This window comes from Eptesicus fuscus, chromosome 8 (genome assembly GCF_027574615.1).
Source record: "Eptesicus fuscus isolate TK198812 chromosome 8, DD_ASM_mEF_20220401, whole genome shotgun sequence".
Taxonomy (NCBI): Eukaryota; Metazoa; Chordata; class Mammalia; order Chiroptera; family Vespertilionidae; genus Eptesicus; species Eptesicus fuscus.
This window is the reverse complement of record NC_072480.1, coordinates 96,774,696-96,793,412: the sequence shown is the minus strand read 5'-3', so window position 1 is coordinate 96,793,412 and position 18,717 is coordinate 96,774,696. Positions and strand designations below refer to the sequence as shown.

The following is an 18,717-nucleotide window of genomic DNA, read 5'->3' as shown; positions in this document are numbered from 1 at the left end:
CCTAAACTTTTCGCCTCAGTAGCATCACTCCCCTGTAAAAACCCTGAATGCCTTTCTCCTACAATCTCACCTTCAGAATCTTAAGTCAGCCTGACCGACACTTTGGCGTACCCTCTCCCTCATGTGTCCTTCCATGTCAGCCACGCTCGGTGACCACCCGCCGTTCTCCAGGACGTCTGAGCTCTGTGACCTGCGTGGTCTCTGTGCACCCGGCTTCGCCGCCTGGACGACATCCCTGCCTTTTCTCTCCCTCCCCTTTACTTGTTCACCTTTGGAGCCCACCTCAGCTGCCGTGTCCTTCCTGAAGTGCCAGCCATTCCTCGCCCCGTCTCCTCATGATCTCTCTCTTCCATGAGAAATAACCATCTTTTTTTGTGGCTGTTGTTGTTCTGATGGTACTTTTTCCCTGAATGAGTCAGAATGACTCAGATATTGATGCAAAACTGAGGCTTGATGCTGTAACTGCCTCATCTCCATTCTCACCTCAGCAACAAGCAGCGTGCCTTCCACGTGGTCGTTAGTACATGTGTGTTGACTTGACCCACATTGGATTCGGGGAGGTTTAATGTACTACTGCAACAGATTAGGGGGTTTTCCTCTGGTATTGGTACCTTTTTTGCAAAAGGGGGGAGAGTCTTGGCATCGCAGACTTCTGCCTGGCGATGGGGTTACGCAGAGAAGTCCCCGGGAGAAGCAACATCGGAGCATGCAGTCAGCATGAGCTGCCATAAGCTTAGAAATACTTGTTTGTTGAGAACTCGGGGCTCCTGTAGGGGTAGTGCTTTTTAGGGAGGAGACTTACTAATGGCTATAACTGATGCCAAGTGAAGCTCATGGTAAATATAAGGCGGGTCATTTTCTGACCCATTCAACGCCTCCTCTCCCTCAACTTCCCAGTAGGAACCTCAGCCCCAGGCAGACCCACCTCATGTTTCCTCACCTCCTTCCCATCAGTACCCTCATACCTTGGTTCATTGGTTTCTTTGTCCAGGTCATTCATCCATCCGTTCATTCATTCATTCATTCAGTACAGATTTCTCTAGTACCTCCCAGTGACAAGGCACTCTTCAGGAATACATCTATAAACACGAAGCACACGAAAACCCCTCTCTTCACGGAGCGCACGCTCTAACCAGCGATGCCCTTTCTCTTGGCTCTCACCTGTCCAGGTTCTAGGTCACTGTTTCAGCCCAGGTTCATATGTGTACACATTGACTGATTGATTTCAGAGAGGAAGGGAGAGGGGGAGAGATAGAAACATCAATGATGAGAGAGAACCATTGATCGGCTGCCTCCTGCATGCTCCCTACTGGGGATCGAGCCCACAACCAGGGCATGTGCCCTTGACCGGAATCGAACCCGGGATCCTTCAGTCCGCAGGCCAACGCTCTATCCACTGAGCCAAACCGGATAGGGCTCAGCCCGGGTTCTTTCTCCTGAGCTCTTAGGTGTGCCTGTACCTCTTCTCCCTTTTGACAAACACTGTCTTGTACTCTTTGCACTTTTTATGTGTGAATATCTTACCTCCTCAATTGCATTATCAGCCTCATGAAAGGAGAGACCATGGCATTGGTTAATGAAAAAGTTTGCAGGTACCCATAGACACGCTCCTCATTGTCTAAACTGTCTCACACATTTGCGATTAAGCACCCAATGAATATTTTTAGTTGGTTCAAGGGTATCCGTTGCTCTCTGCTTTATCTGGTACAGTAGCTCTAAGGTTAGTGCTACAGCATTAGTCCTCAAAACAGTTTTCTAAGAGCCTGGGTGACCGTGTCACTGTGTGGTGATACTATTTGACCTTTTGCCCGGTTACCAGTCCAGTGCCAAGCACAGAGTCTGCCCACACCGCCCCGACTGAGCACACCACCTCTGCGACATGCTGTGTGAGGTCCGTAAATCTTCGCTGCAACTCCGACGCTGTTATTAAAAGGAGCATGAGGCACCAGGGCGAGGACGAGGGCTGCTGCTTGTGTCTGTAGTTGATTCTCGAGCTTATCTCTCCGTCGCAGACTGCCATCTACAACATCGGAGTGTCTTTCCTGCCTTTACTTCTGTGTGGAGGCTCATAGGTGTCCGTTCATCAAACCCATCTTGCTGTTGGGAGGACCAGACCATGAGCTTATGGTTATGGTTTTTGCCTGATCAATGACGCTCATTTGCCTGGTCCTGTAGTCGTCGTCTGTGGATTGAGGCTGGAGGTCAGTCCATTGGGCGCTGTAGACCCGGGCAAACATGGCCACCAAGGGGCAGAGCCCGTGATCCTGACCTCACTGGCCTCCCGTGCTAACAAAGCGAATGGGCTTCCATTTAAATTTAAAAATGAGCTGTGGGGTTTTTACAAATGGTTTCTCATGGTTATTTTATTATAGTAGTTGAGAGGCAGTATGTGTGGGGATTAAAATTACAGACTCCGGGGCCTCCTGCCCCAGGTTCAAATCCTGCCTCAGCCACCTACCAGCTGTGGGAGCTGAGGAAGGCGGCTAATCTCTTTTTAAAATGGGGACGATAATGGTTCTTACCTTGTAAAATTTAGATGACTTTCTGAATATGGGCATAGTAGACCTGTAAATAGACAGAAGCATACATGTTTGGATATTAGAAAGTTTGGATACATTTTTCTTTGTATTTTTCCATCCTTTTTCTTTGAGTATTTTGTTTTGTTTTTTTCTTTATCTACTTGTTTAATCTTTCCTATATCATAGAGGAAACTTGAGTTTTTAGCGATCAAGAAGTGCTCCCCACAGGCTCTTACATTGCCAGAGCCGAAGATACCTGTTTAGATGTTCCTCTTGATCCACCTGTTCTATAGTTACGTCACCGCATTCTTCAGGTGCAGGTGTGTGGTAGGCACACTTTCTGACCCGATGGCTGTCCCACCGTGCCTGGCAGGAATGGGCCGAGGGAGGTGGATGTTGGTGGATTTATAACTAACGACACAACCCAACTCACAGACAGCTGAGTAAAGCTGAGACGCCCGGGTAGGAGGCCCAGGTGCTGGGCCACCGGCTCAGTCTGCCGAGTGGATGGGGACCAGGTGACAGAGAAAATGAGAGACCGTCATACACTGGAAGGGAACCTCAAGAACAAACCATTGCCGATCAAACAGACGAGGCACCCTGGATGAAGTTCTTCTTCTTAAGTGCCTGCATAGGACCTGAGGTCATAGTTCATGTGAAGAAATCTGACACAGCAGCCAGTAACCTGCTGGCGTGGCTATGGAGTCCAGAACCAGGGAGGGGACAGGGCCATGGGTGGGGCTCAGCTGGGGTGTACCCGCTTCTTCATACAAACATTCCAAGAGGGACGTTGATGACACCAGAGGGGGAGCCGTCCCTGGAAACGACGGGGGCAGAGGATCTGGAAGGGTCCGAGGGCGGCAGGAGCTGGCGAAGCTTTACTGAATGATGCTGGGACCACACGTACCAGTGGATCGATGAGTGAGCATAGAGAGCGCATGCTTCCTTCTCCTTGTCCCAGGGTGTGCGCAACTGGAAGAGATGACTAGGAACACGGGGGCTGGGCTGCTATTTGTAGGTATTGGGTGAGTTATCAGGCAGAGGGGGTTCTACATTTTCTCGGCTTCCCAAGGATGGGGTGGGGCCCACCGTGTAGGGTTACACCAGAGATGCGCACTGGCTCGGGTGAGACCAGGGCTGCTGGGCGGAGGTGCCGGGAGACGGGCTAAGTCCCAGGGGTTCAGGGAGGATGTGCTTCTGGTGGGGCTTTAGCCTGGGGGAGGTTTGGGAGAGTCTCGCCGAGAACCTGTTATATTTTTGCTCCTCCCAGCAGCTCGGATTCTGCGCTGCACTTGGTTTTCATCGTACCTTAGCGATGTATCCGCGAGGCTGGGGGAGAACCGGCTGTACGAATATCATGTGCTCCCCACGTCTGTGTGTTTCTGAGGGTGGGTTAACCGGCCGCCTCTCTTTGGTTCCTGAATGGAGACCGTGAGAGGTGCCTGTTCTGCGTGGGGGAGTGTGGGCCGTGCTATTGCTGACACAACAGAACTCGTTTCTGTCTGGATCGCTCTTTTCCTCTCGGACTCCATTTTTCTCTGGTTTTGATGCGATTGCCACCATCTCTGTCCTTCTCTCCTCTCCCCCGGCCCCCACCCCCCTTCTCCTCCCGAGAGGTCTGTGTTATTTCTTGTACGCCGAGTGGAGACCGACCGTGTTCTCTGTGGTTCTGCCGACATCAGTTCCTCTGTGTGCCCGTGTGTCTAAGTGTGTGTGTCAATACAGCGTGTACACGTGCCTGGGCGGGGGTTACTCAGCGTGGAGCGAGTAGTGAGTGGGGTGCAAGCAGTGCAGCCAGGGAAGTTTTTATTCAGATGTGTGATGGGTTTTTATTTTTTTGTTTTTTGCCTTACTGATCTCAGACGTAGACTCTTTTTTTTTTTAAGGCAGATGAAGCGGCGATGTAAAAAAAAAAAAATCCTATGAATCACACCACCGTGGAGTTCCGTTGTGTTGTGAGCTCAGGAGAGCCTCACGCTGAGAGCGAGTCCCTGACACAGTGACCCCATTCCCGGCGCTGCCTTCCCGGGGGCGGCGGCCTCTGCTGCGGGGCTGCCGGTGAGACCCAGGCTTGCGAGGACTTGCACGCAGCTGGAATTTATGGCAAAGGGCTCGCTGCAGCCAAACTTTGATCCAGGGCGCTGTAGAATGGCCTGGCACACACAGGAGGGAGACCTGCCCTTCATGACAATGAAAAGCCAGGAGAGAGAGAGACAGAGAGGGGGGGGGGGGGGGGAGAGGGAGAGGGGGGAGAGAGAGAGAAGGGAGAGAGAGGGAGGAGAGAGGAGAGAGAATGTGTCAGATTTATAATTACAGACTGGTGAGTATATGACGCTAGATCAGTTTTAATGTGTGTGTTTTCCTTCAAGCGTCCGGAGGTATGTGCCCTTTTTCCTGTTTTAATGATTAAAAAAAATAAATAAATGAGAGTTGGTGCTAATGCACGCGAGGCGTCTGGGCCCCGTGGAGAGGAGGCCGTGCCCGGCAGCCCTGGCCGGGGGTCCTTCCCCAGCCCGTCCCCGGCGCACAGACAAACCACAGACAAAGGAGCCGCACACACAGGCCGGCCTGTTCTCGGAGCGGAGCGCTGACTCACGCGGCTCACAAAGGATTCTGGGCAGGGCAGCGCGGAGGCAGGCTGGCTGATGCATCCCTGTGACTTCACTTTGCAGAGAACCAGGCGGAAGAGGAGTGACACTGCAGATTCCCGAGGCCCTGCAGGGGGACGCTGGCTCCGTGCACGTGGCCGTGACCTGTGGCACAGGCTCGGGGCAGCCTCCCGCCGTGCCAGGCAAATAGGATAAAAGGACAAAGGATTGCCCCCTAACATTGTCACCAGCCGAGTCCGCGGGCAAGGCCTTGGCCAGGTGCTTTTGAACTGAACGGGTGCCCGTACCTCGAGCCCTGACTTTTGCGACGAGCTGCGAGGTCTGGAGCTGGTGTTGTAACGTAGACCCACGAAGGTAAAGTACCCGCTCCCGCCGTGCCCTCGGCAGCCGGTCTGAAATGCTCGTTGCGGATGTTGTGACTCGCAAGCTCACTCTTTCTTCTTATTCCAGATTCTAGGACGTCCGTTTCTGTCACTGGCTCCTTCTTGTGCCCGGACGCAAACCCCTAGCCTAGCATGCGCCCGGCGTTAACGCCAACGCTGCCGGGGGATGGAGCCAGTCCAGAAAGGGCCAGGTAGGTCGCCCTGCTTTTCTTCCGAGAGTGGTTGTGTGCGCAGAAATGCGGTCAGATCCCTGCCAGCCGCCCCTTCGCGGCGGGTGCCCTGTCCTCTGAGGAGCGGTCTGTCTCGCTGTCACCCTCTCCGCAGCCTCAGTCTCCAGCCATCCCGGTGCCCGATGCCCCGGAGGCTGCCCTCCAGGGGCGACCTCGCCAGCGTGGTGTTTCCAGAGCATCAGCTCTGAACCGGGGAGTCGGGCAGCGCCAGGATATTCACACAGGAAATGATTAAACTGCTTCGGATTCCCATCAGCCGTCATCTCTCTTCACTCCTCCGATGGAGGCCTTCAGGAAATATTATTGGAAATGTTTTCTTCTCCATTAATCTGGCCTCTGAGTTGCCAATGGCCTGTTAACCTACTCCCATCGCACTGAAATCCCAGAGAGCCTGATCTCTCTGCTGAGACAAACCCGACCTCACTCCCCTCTCACGGAGGCTGCTGCTACCCAGGAGGGAAGGAGGCGGACTTCCTCCGATTGCGCAGGGCTGTTTTCTTACAATATCCGTGGGCGTTTCACACACAGGCTTTTCCATTTTTAATTTTTTTTTTCAAATAGTGAGACCCTGAGGTTGGGTCCTCAGAAGTGGGTGACAGGCCCCGCTTCCAGAGTGAAACTCGCACATCCAGAAGCATGGCTTTGCCGCCCCGTCCAGTTTGTCGCTTTGGCACTTTTTTATCAAAGACGTTTCTGAGAGTGTTAAATCCCTCATGTAATCCTATACAATAAAAGGCTAATATGCAAATTGTCCCCTCGACCCAGGAGTTCCACTGGGAGTTCGTTTGACCAGGGGGCAGGGCCAGCCGGACAACTGCCCACAGCCCCTCCCCTTGGCCAGCCCCACCCTCCCATCGCCCCCCCCCCCTGATCAGGGGAGGGGCTGGCCAACCTCCCACGTCTCCTTCCCCTACCACCCCCCCCCCCCAGCCCAGCATGATCAGCCCCTATTGGGGTGGGTTGGCTGGATGCCCCGCCCCATGCATGAATTCACGCACCAGGCCTCTAGTTTATAGTAATGAGAACATTGGAAAAGAAGGCAAGCTGTGTATGGGCTGGGCTCCTTGAACATCGCTCTCCTCTTTGCTCTCATGTCCATCCCATAACTCACCCTCTCCCGGGAGGCAGGGAAGCACCGTCCTCCCTCATGGTCCATGACGGCTCTTCTTTGGGTAGCACTTGTGGGCATCTTCGAAGCATGCTGAGGATGCTGGATGTTTCAAAGGATGTTTGGTCAGGAAAATTACAAGCATAATATGTTGAGAACATCCTATATAATAAAAGGCTAATATGCATAGTGACCAGTCACTATGATGCGCACTGACTGCCAGGGAGCAGACACTCAGTGCAAGAGCTGCCCCCTGGTGGTCAGTGCACTCCACAGGGGGAGCGCCACTCAGTCAGAAGCCTGGGGCTCCTGGACTGCAAGAGGGCGTGGCCGGGCTGAGGGACCCACCCCCCAGGTGCACATATTCTGTGCACTGGGCCTCTAGTGATTATGTAATGGCCCCACACGCATCGATTCTACTCATAATTGTATGCTCTGCCCCCTGAAAGGGCCTTGCTACCTGCGAGAGGCATAGGAAGGGAAAGTGTTTTCTTTAGAAAAACTTTTAAAAAATTATCATATTAGACCGTCTCTTCCACACAGAGCTCTCCTTGGTTACTCCAACTGGAGGTCTCTTTTCAGTCTTCTTATGGCATTTGTTTCTGTGTTTCTGTGTGTGTGTGTGTGTGTACATACATATTTATTTCCCCAAAAATGTATATACACTGTAACAGCTGATAGCTCAATTTTGAAAATGAAATGTATTTTAATAAACACTGCCTTTATAATTATTCAAAGTGTGTGTATACATTTTGGGGACTATACACACACACACATACACACATACATACACACATATATATATATATATATAGTTAAATATTAATAAATTTGTATGACAATTGATTTACTGGTCATTCATGTCTCTTCTTGTTATATATCTTCTAAGGGTGTTTTAAACAGTATATGGAACACGTTACAATTGCTTGTATTCTCACACATTTATATCCTGTTTCCCCACCTAAGTGGTAAGCTCACTGAAAGCAGGGATCGAGATTTATGCTTTTGTCCACAATTCACATCTCCTAGAGTTCCCTGCACGTGGAAACCACTCAGTAAATAGCTGATGCAGTTAATTTGTCACGGAGGGTGGGAGTGGTCTGTTTTGTTCACGCGAAGAGTCTTGGTGGCGTAGAGGCATGCAGGGTCGGCCTCGGGAGTTCTGCATGTGATGTGGGAGGGACGCTTGTTCTTCCTGAGATGGGGGTGCAGACAGCGCCTCACACTGCTCGTTGAGGATTGCTATTTTAAGAAAAAGGTAAAGGTGAGCCCTTACCTGTGGACGTCGATCATGGTTTCCTTAATTAGGAAGAATAATATCACTGGACAGGCCTCCCTGAAGTAAGGAGTATGCATAACTCTGAAAGTTGGTGTGGGAGAGTTTTCTTTAATCCTACAAGACATTTTCCTTAGAAGAGAGAACCAACATGACTATTAGCATCTCAGGTTGCTTCCGAAATTACTTAATTCCTAGTGCATTGGTCTGGAGTGCTTACTTAAATGCCGAGTTTCATTTTTAGGTAAAAGATTGGCCCAGCCAAGATTTTGAAAGAGACCAACTTTCTTTGATATTTTTTTATATTCTTATAACTCTTTATTCATATTTTCCCCATCCCATAGTGCCCTTCTCTCTCCAAAGTCCCTATGCAATGAATGTTTCTCATTTGCTTTAAGACCATTTTCTCCCGACCCAGTAATACATCCCAAATGCTGTATGTTTATATATATTATAAATATTAACTTTTCTGCCTCCCAGTCAAAATATTCCATTCACTCGGTGCACATGCTCACAGATAAGAATCAAGAGGTGAGCAATCTGACTAAATGAATTAATTCTAGTGTAAGAAAGACCATTGCCCTCTTAGCCTTCCCACAGAAGTGTCTGCTTTTTAAAAACAACAACAACAGGGTGTTCTTTTTTTAAGACCAGATGGTTTCCCTGTTCGTAGAAATTCAAACACCATATAAGAGTATATTGAATAAATTCAGATAGGCTTGGGGAAGACAGTTTTAATACTAACTACCACTTACGAAATATTTATTAGGTCTCAAGGACAGTGTAGGCATTCGCAGCCATTATGTCATTGAATCCCCTCAATGACTCTATGAAATAAACATCACTGTGTATACTTTATAAAAGAAGAAATCAAGGCTCAAAAAATTCATTTGCCATAACTCACACAAACTGAGGAGCAGACGTGGGCTCTGAACCTAAGGTTTCGATGACAAAGTTCATGGCCTCTGCCGCATTCTCGTGATGCTGAGTTTTGGAGAGAAAAGTTACTTCTTGGTACAGTGCGCTGGGAGTTTTCTCTGTACTCGTTCATCCCTGTACAACCGTGTAGTTCTTTCCTAACAACCTCCATGGCCGTTGGAAGGGTGTTCAGCTGTTGGGGAGTCAGCAGCAGCCATTCAGTATAATTTTGTTGGAATTTGGGGACCATCAACATACACATATTCGAACTATATTTAATTAGGCCTTCTTGTGCTATTCCCATTGTATTTTACAGAAATCAGTCATAGTAACATTGTGATCCCTAAACTGATGAGGCAAAGGACACAATTTTGAAAAACGGGGATGGCGATTCTAACTTATAAAGCGGGGCCAAGGGTGACCCTGGATTCGAGATGGATTCGTTCACGAGCGTTGAGAAACACCATCCGTGGGAATCGGAGCATCTACTGTGTGGCTAGTGTTAGGCTGGGTTCTGATGTACAGTGGAGGTGGAAGAGAAGAAAAATGGGAACGGAGGTCCCATTCTACATGGTGTCCTTCTAACAGAGTAAAGGAGACACTGGGTTCCACAGGAACTTGTCAGCCAGTGCTTCACAGAATGGCATGGCAGCTGAGAGATCTTGTTCAGTGTTGTCCGCGAGGACTGGCATTTCATCATGATGTCATCCTTGGTGGTCAATGCGTTTAACTTAGTCCTGGATGAAGGACTAGAGAGTGAGGTGGAAGCTGGCGATGGAAAACATCTTGGTAGTTAGCAAGGTCTTGCCTTGCCTTGTCTATATATGTCGTTCCTGTTTATTCAACAAACTTGGTGCCTGCTCTGTGCCTAGTACTCTGCTAGGTTTTGTTCCATAGTGCCAGACACATGCCACACTCGGGTTGTAATGTGGAACCTTAGCAAAGGTTTGAAGCATGTAACCTTTTTTTTCAATCCTCAGCCAAAGATATGTTTTTATTGAATTTAGAGAGAGATGAAGGGAGGTAGGGAGGGAAGGGAGGGAGGAGGGAGAGAGAGAGAGAAAATAAAATTGATGTGAGAGGGAAACATCAATCAGTTGCCACCCATATGTGTCCTGACCAGGGATTGAACCCTCCACCTAGGTATGTGCCCTGACTGGGAATCCAACCTGCAACCTTTTGGTGCATGGGACGATACTCCAGCCACCTGAGCCACCCAGCAAGGGCTGAAGCATGTAACCTTTAAGCTACAGATCTATTGCAATAGCAGAATGGTCCAAAGTGTGCGCTGTGTATTAGAGAAGATGTCAGTTATCGTCCTAGGCATGGTGGATCGGCCAGGAGGTCTCACCCTTCACTGCCCATTGACTGCCCTTCTTTCCCCGATCCTCCAGTTTTTCTGGCTTGTCTGTCTCTGCTTATTAAAGAAAACTCTCTTTTGTAAACCAATGAGCTGATTGATTTGTCATTTCACCTGGCTGCATTAGACACCTCTCTGCATCAGACAGAAAGCATAGCCCATTTGCGTGTGTGTGTGTGTGTGTGTGTGTGTGTGTGTGTGTGTGTGTGTGTATGCGAGCATGTCACCTCGCTGGCTCTTGTGTAACCTACTGTCATTAGAAGTTTCTTAGTATGTCAGAGCTAACAATGGCCACCATTGACTTATTATTAACAAGAGCTTCTTATGTACATTGTCCTTTGAATTAAAATCATTTATTCAAATAATAGCTTAGGAATGGGACCTTCTTTAAAGAGACCCATCAAATGTTGAAATCCAACATTCACAAACTTTAGAGAAGCTCTTACAGAATTTCTAAATGTCCTGAAATTCCTTTTCATGCCGACTTCCCCTCCATTGACTGTTGCAGTGGGGGCTCAGCCTTCAGTTTCTGAAGTCAGTGGCATTTAAACCAAACATACCGTAAAGTGATACAAAAGTGCCTTCTTTCAGCGGCGGTTTTCTTTGAAATTTCAAATACAAACGTTTGGAAGTCAAGCACAGCCCTTTGGTTTCACAGGAGAGGTAGCAGCCTTGGGCTCCGGGGCGCCGTGCGCTCTGCCCCCCAAAAGGGCCTGGCCGCCTGCCCGAGGCCTGGGAAGGGGAAGTGTGTTTTCTTTAGGACAACTTCTAAAAATTACCGTCGCAGACCGTCCGTTCAAGGAAACCGAACCACATTTATACATAAAATCGGGGTTAATAAACTGAACTAAGTGGTAAAACACGAGACCTGCCCGATGCTTTGCGTCAGAGAAGCTGTTTGCTTAACCTCGGTGAGCTTACGGTTTCCCGGGCCCGTGGGTATTGAAGGTAAAACCTGGCCCATTAGTCGCTCTATGCCTGGTTTGTTGAAAGGAATAGGGTTGTATTGTCGCCGTGCGCCTGTACGTTTTACAAGCAGGTTGGGCCGTTTTTATGGGTCGCAGGATCTGCTCCGCGTGGTAATTTTATGGGCATCTATAATTGTGACTTCAGTGTTAATTTTGGCAGCTCGGAGAGCAAAAACAGGCCCACGTTGGTCCTGAGGAACCAAGCGGGGCAAGACTCTGCGTTAGAAAGAGTAAGGGATGGAGCCTTTCTCAGAAGGGAAAATGAACGGCCCTCTGTTTTGCTATTCTTCTTAAACTCCAACACCGTGTCTCCTGCAAGACGGAGACGGGAGTCCTGCGTGGGGCTTTGAGGCCAGGGTTCTGCTGCCTCGATGGGGAACCTGAGCACTTGAGCCCGAAGGAATGTTTGAAATCACTTCATCTCGCCCTGACTGGTGTGGCTCCGTGGATAGAGCGTCAGCCTGTGAACTGAAGGGTCCCAGGTTCGATTCTGGTCAAGGGCATGTACCTTGGTTGCGGGCACGTCCCCAGTAGAGGGTGTGCAGGAAGCAGCTGATCGATGTTTCTAACTATCCCTCTCCCTTCCTCTCTATAAAAAAAATCAATAAAATATATATTTTTTTAAAAATCATTTCATCTAAACTGTCATCTCACGGACGAGGAGCCGGACCCAGGGCAGTCGCTGTGATTGGTTGTAGGAGACTGGGCACTCTCACGGTATCCCCCGGACCTCCCGGTTACGAATCAGGTCAGGTTCAGAGCCGCGCTGGTAAGCACGAACTTCATTGGGGTCACAGGTAACCGTTCGATCCGGAGGCCGGAACACATTGGCATTTGTGATGGAAAATAGTACTTAGCAGTAAGCAGGGAAATGGGGATGCTGGGGCCTGGAAAACCAGATTACTGGAAGAAGGCTGACCTGGAAGGTGGACGTCGGAGTACTTGAGGGTTGAGGGTTGCCGTTTATTCTGTCGCCGTTCCGTACGCGTTAGTCTGAAGATGGTCACTTTCGATGGAAGAAGATGGAGTTACGTTTGCTCTTGTACTAAGTGTCTCTTGGAAAGCGTGGGCATCGCTCGGGAGGGGATGAGTGAGAGTTGGAAGTCACATCTCCTTAGGGGTCGTGTTGTTCTCCCTCATATGCGGGGGTCCGGTCCAGAGAACCCAAATGAATGACCGAAAGAGAAAATGGGGTTTGTAAAGACAGAGCTTTACTACAGGATGGTTTGTGGAGCCCCCCCCCCCCCAAATAGAACCAAGATTGGAACAGTTTGGGAACTTGAGTACCTCAAGGTATGGGGTCGATGATAAGCACTCAGCTATATTTCTTCAGAGGATGAATTATGTGAGAGAGAATTTTTTAAAAGAATTCCAGCTAAAGGAACTGGCCAAAAGCTGCATGGGAGAGTGCGTAGAGGGGTTTAAGTAGTGAGGATGTATGCATGTGAGGAGGCTGTTTCTGAGACGGTAACTAGCTGCAGACGGTCACAGACAGCGAAAGCCAGCCTGTGCCTGATTCGTGCCCGCCGTCCGGACCCTCCTTGTCAGCTGCCTGGGTGACGGTAATGGTCACCGGCGTGTCCTCCACCGTCGCACAGCGTGGTTCTCTCACACAGCATGTCGTGTCATTCCTCTGTACGAATGCATGCACGGGTCCTCATTAGCATCAATAAGATCAAAGCCTTCTGGCCCACCAGGACCCGGCTTCTCTTTCCTCTCACTCACCTCCAGCCTGCCCTGCGGTGCCGGAGCTCGCCTGGCACCCCCGGGCTGTGCATGCTGCGTGCTCTGCTCGGCGCTCCCACCTCCCTCGTGGTCTCCGGCCTCCACTCCGTCATCACCACCGGGCAGATTTCCCCCGGTCCCCGTGTGTCTCATAGCACCTTCGATGAACGCAGTCTCCACGTGCTCACCGAGGTCTGTTCCATCTGACGTTCGGTGCTCTTACAAGCAAAGGCGTTTTCTTTCAATGGTAGCATTGTCACGTCTTCTCACATTTTAAATGAAATTTATTGAATGCTTACTCCGTCCAAGGCACCGCGCTTGGCTTTATCTGAATCATCCCGGATTTGACAAGTGTCCCCTGAGGACGGTACCTAAATGGATGTTTGTAAGAAAATAAAGCTGGAATAAAACCTATTTACCCCTTCTTGTTAGAACAATAGGACAGCATTATCGCGGTTTAGAAAGAATTTGTTAGCCCACACAGTAGCTATGAGTTTTTAGAGGAGTTGTCTTTATGAACGTGTTTGGAACTAATTGTGGCCGTGGGAAAATGTATCCTGTAAGTTATAGACAAGCAGCAATTCATAGTTTATGCACAGTATGGTAGTTTCTTTAGATGGTGGTGGCCAACAATGTTTCAGCAATGTATTTATATTCCCTTGTTTTCTTTGAGCGTAAGTGTGGTGCAGTTGGAAGAATGTTCTAGTAGTATATTTTAACAATGACTAGTTGACTCATGAAGCAGGTCTGCTATAAGACCCATGGTGAACTGGAATAATGTGTTATGTTGTTTAAGAGATACCCGTGATTTCTTTAATACAGATCTAAATGCATCACTTAGTATATAATTATGTTTCTATGGTAACTGCTCTGTTTGGGGAGGGGTTATTATGTTTCTGGGGTAACTGCTCTGTTTGGGGGGAGGTATTATTATTAATAGGGGGAGTCATAGAAATTGCATATAAATTAGGTATATTTGACCTGTTAAATTTTGTTTGTTTTTCAATTATTGAGCAAAATATGTTAAGAAAATCACGATCCTTAAAATACCCTGAGAAAGTCCTTGGGTTATAATGTTATAAATGGATATTCATTCATTCAGCAAACATTTATGGGGTGTCTGGTGTAAGCTCTGCATTATTCTAGGCTCTGGGAATGTGGTGGGAACGTGGCTCATGTTTCCTGCTGTCCAGGAGCTTACGTTCTCGTGGGAGAGACAGACAGTACACCAGGACACACACACACACACTCACACTCACACACACACACACGTTCACGCTCGGAGTGAAGACAGCAGCTGGGTAACAGTCTGGTTCCAGTTCAGTGCGTGTGGTTTTTCCACACCGCCAAGCAATTCTCGGACCCCAGGTGGGGCGCGGTGGGGTGGTCCCAGGGGTGGCCTCTGTAGGCCTGGCGAGGAGCTCCGGTCTTTAGGGGCCGTTGGCAGGCGCTGCAGGGATTTGTGCAGGGAAGTGGCGTGCGCTCCATGCTTTTCTAAGAAGGCCTGGTTGTTCTGTGAAGAAGAGAGCGTCGGGGCAGGAGGGAGAGCTGGTCACCAGCCGTTAGGATGGGCGAGGGACGCGGCGATGGCGGCTTGGAGCAGGGATGGAGGAGAGGGAAGGGACTCAGGATTGCCGATGGGGCTGGGGGTGGGGAGGGAGTGCACATTCATTTATCTGAGTGCAGTGCACAGATGAGATGACGTGGAGATAGTCACTGAGAGCCCCCAAATTCCATTTTGTCCAAGTTGAAAGTCATTGCACATATTCTTTATTAAAGTGGGGCTGAGTTTTTTTCAAAGCAAATGCAAGCCAGACACTTAGAGCATGCTGCCTCTTATATTTATTTGGCTGCAGTGAGTGCAAAGACATTTGTGTAGAAGATGGCATTTAAACTAAACAAATAATTTCAGCTAAAAGCATAAGGGCAAATGGGACCTAAACTAGTTTAGTTTGCTAGAAGTTATTTCTTTTCTACAGAGAGACCAAGTTCCCTGCAACTTATACAAAATCAGAAAATAGACCTGCATTTTAAAAACCATATTTAGTAAATTTGTACTTGTGATCTTCCGAGACGTCCTTAATTATGAAGGCGTTACCTTCCAAGTGGCACACAGGTCAAAGGTCCTGGGGCGGGCTCTGATCTCCCCCTTTGCCTGCCGGCCTCACCTCTCTTCCATCTAATTCACAAAGTCATTCCAGGCGACGTTGGGTCCACCTGGCCATCCTAGCAACTCATCAAGGGACGACCTGGCCTCGGTGTCTGGTCCTCTCCTGGAGAAGGCGGAGGGAGAGAGGGAAGCCCAGACGAGATCTCTACGTGGCTGTGGCTGTGGCTGTGGCTGTGGCTGTGGCTGTGGCTGAGCTGCAGGCCCCCGAGGGGAGGGGAGAGTGGAACAGGTGTAGCTCCCAACTCCCTCCCACCTGTCCATCTGCCGCGCCAGCCGCCTCCACTAGTTCATCTTTTACCCAGGAGGCTTTAGAGCGGGGTGGGGAGCCTTTTTTCTGCCAAGGGCCATTGGATATTTAACACATCATTCACGAGCCATACAGAATTCTCCGATTAAAAATCAGCCTGCTGTATCTGGTCAAACATTTCATTGACTCACCCCTAGTGCTTTTGCGGGCCTTAAACGGCCCGTGGGCCAGATGTCCCCCACCCCTGCTGTAGAGTAAGATTTTGCTTAAATTGAATGGTAAAACAAGTTCTTAAATATTTAAATCCACTCATCTAGGGAGCAGCACGCTTCCCCACTGAGGTGGTCCAGCCACAGGATTCCGTCATTTCTGAATCCCCAATAGGAACGGAGCCTCACCAGCCAGCGGGTGACACTCACACCCACAGCACAGCCCGGAGCTCCGTGTTCCCCCTCCCACCCACTGCCACCCCAGCCAACATTTGCAAGACTCCCTCCGAGGCCTCCTCTTTGGGACACGTACCTCCCAGGGGCCCCAAGTCGTTGGGTTCCTGGCGTCTGCTGGTGTTGACCTCTGCTGGCCTGACCCTGTTTTGGATTCGAGTTCTCCTCCCTCTCTCTGGTTTTGGGGGAAATGTCTCACACTCTCCTCATACCCATCTGGCAGAGAAGGGCAGCTCAGCAGCGCTGATCGGGGCTGCAAGGGATGCAAGAGAGAGGGGAGCATTGATGTGAGCTGGGGGGGAAGGGGGTGGCAGGGCGGGGAGGCGTTCAGGCCTTTGGCACTGGGATCCTGCCGCTGCGTCTGGCGCCCCTCATCTGGTGGCTGTCATGCCCAGGCCCTGCTGCCTGGTGTCACCCATCACGTCCCTTCCCACTCAGTCCATCAAAGCCGGGTTCGAGTGGTTTCCCAAAGGGCCCCTGGACTCCATCAAACCCGGGGTCGTGCTGGGCACAGCTCTCAGTGCCTGACAGCGAGGGGGCCGCCTCCCCGCAGCGTGCCCGGACACCTTCCGGGAGGGTGCGGCTGAAGGCCACGGGCTGGCCCGGGTCTGGGTGCTGGCCGGCCGTGCAGCTTAGAAAGAGGGAACGCGGGCTTAGGAAACAGGAGAGGCTCTGTAAGTGCACGTGGGAAGGAAACTTAGCGCGCAGACATTCTACCCTGCCGATGGCTTCCCCCCGCTTTCTGTAGGGCCTTTTTCAAGTGAAGCCTTACAGAATCCGAAGTCTGACATGGGAGGCCTGGGCGTCGGAGCAGACGTTCCCGCTCTCCCAGCCTCTCCCGCTGTTGGGGGCTAGGAATTCTCGGAGCGGAATGGGAAGTGACTGCCCCGTGCCGCGGAGAAGAGATGCGGGAGTGAAGGCGTGCATTGCCCATCGTCACCTCCTCCAGAGCCCGGCCAGGCAGCCCCTGGCTGCCGGGGTCGGCCTCCCCGCCGCCGCTCTTAGATGCAACGCAAACGTGTGCAGAGGCCACAGCCCTTCCTGGGTGTAGTCCGCCCCCTCCGGCCCCCCAGCCCGTGCGGTACCGGCCAGCGGTCATCTTCCTGAGTCACGTCTGATGGCACTCCCTACATTCCCTCTCTGGCTCACCGTCCCCCGTAGGATGCAGGCCTTGGGCACTCCGCTCTTTCCTGCGCCTGTGCCCACACCCCGGGGGCCTTCTCTACTCCCCAGAAACACCTGCTGGTGGGTTCTCCCACCCCCTTCCGCACCCCGCCTCCCAGCCACTGACACACTCCTGCTTCAGCCCTGGATTCAGGCTACAGGTCCCCCATAAAACCTCCCATTTCCTGCTTCTCCGCCTCACCCCCATCTCCGCTCCCTGCTCCAGAGTTGGGGTTCAGCTTCCTCTGGTGCACCTTGAACTTTGGTCTACGTATCTGACTCCTCCACTTGAATGGAAACTCCTTGAGGGCAGAGGTGTTTGGGGGGGAGAGGCCTTCATGTTCCCAAGCCCCCAGCACGCCCGACCGGAAAGGCACTCACCATTTGAATGAATGAGTCCTCGTTACCACAAAGGCAGCGTCCCGCTGTAGATGCCAGTTAGTAAATACTCGGCTCCAAGTTAATAAAAGCGGAGAGCGTGGCTCCAAGCCTCGAGCCTTTCGGTGCCGGGTTTAAAGGCGGCGCCTGGAGCTCCCGCGCTTCGGTGGGAGTCTTTCCACCCGAGCGGACGGACGGCCTGCGCGTGTGTGAACAGCACCGGGGTTTGGCGTTGGCCGTGCTCACGGCACAGGGGCCGGTGTGGCCGTGGGAGGGGCGCATGTGACAGGTGGCTGGCTCTTTCAATGATCTGCTCACTTGAACCTTGTCTTCCTGCAGGTGATGTGTCGCCCATCAGCATGTCTCCCATCAGTCAGTCTCAGTTTATTCCACTCGGGGAGATCCTCTGCTTGGCCATCTCAGCAATGAACTCGGCACGGAAACCCGTCACCCAGGAAGCCCTGATGGAGCACCTGACCACGTGCTTCCCAGGTAATGGGAGAAGCAGGGAGCACTTGCCCCGCGGACGTGCGTGCTCTGGCTGCGCCCGGACGGCGCATGGACAGGTCCTCTCGTGTTTGAATCTCACAGGAAAAAAATCGTTGCCAAAAGTGACCAGAAACTTTCCTTAGCTTTCTAATTAAACATTAAGGCGCCTGTGTTACTTCAAAAATAATTTGCCTTCTTCAGCTGTAATACTTTTTTAATTGGCACCGAGCAAAAGAAATTAAATTGGGATCCGTGAGGAATTCTGGCAAAAACTCCCGAGATTCCATTCAACCTTTGCAACACAACCTTCTTTAAATACATGAACATCATGAGTCCTGGGAGTGAGTCAGAAACAACTGAAAATTTTAGTCCTAAGGGATTAAACGAGAGAGAGAGAGAGAGAGAGAGAGAGAGAGAGAGAGAGGTCAAGATAAATGTATCTGGCATGTTTACGTCATGGCCTGATGAGTTTTCAGAATATGGTATTTGGTAAATTGGTTAAGATCTCATTATGAAAGAAAAAATGTTTTCTCTTAACTGTTATCAGAAGAAGACAGTAGCCCAGCTGCTGTGTGGAGGGCCTCGGCTGCACACACACACACACACACACACACACACACACACACACCGTGCTGGAAGGTGTTAGGAATGGGGCGGAGCTAAAGACGGTGGGCCCCCTCTCCAGGAGGCAGCCCACTCTCGGCCCCAGTGTGTTATCCCCTCTCCTCCA

The 18,717-nt window shown here is 50.7% G+C and overlaps 1 protein-coding gene across 1 annotated transcript in view; it reads left to right on the top strand.

The window, feature by feature from the left end:
• Window positions 1–18,717, top strand: part of STOX2 (storkhead box 2) — a 99,922-nt gene that overhangs the window by 65,350 nt on the left and 15,855 nt on the right. Inside the window, exon 2 of the mRNA XM_008151890.3 lies at window positions 17,838–17,990. Coding sequence (XP_008150112.2) covers window positions 17,838–17,990 — 153 coding nt within the window. The remainder of the gene's footprint in view (window positions 1–17,837; window positions 17,991–18,717) is intronic.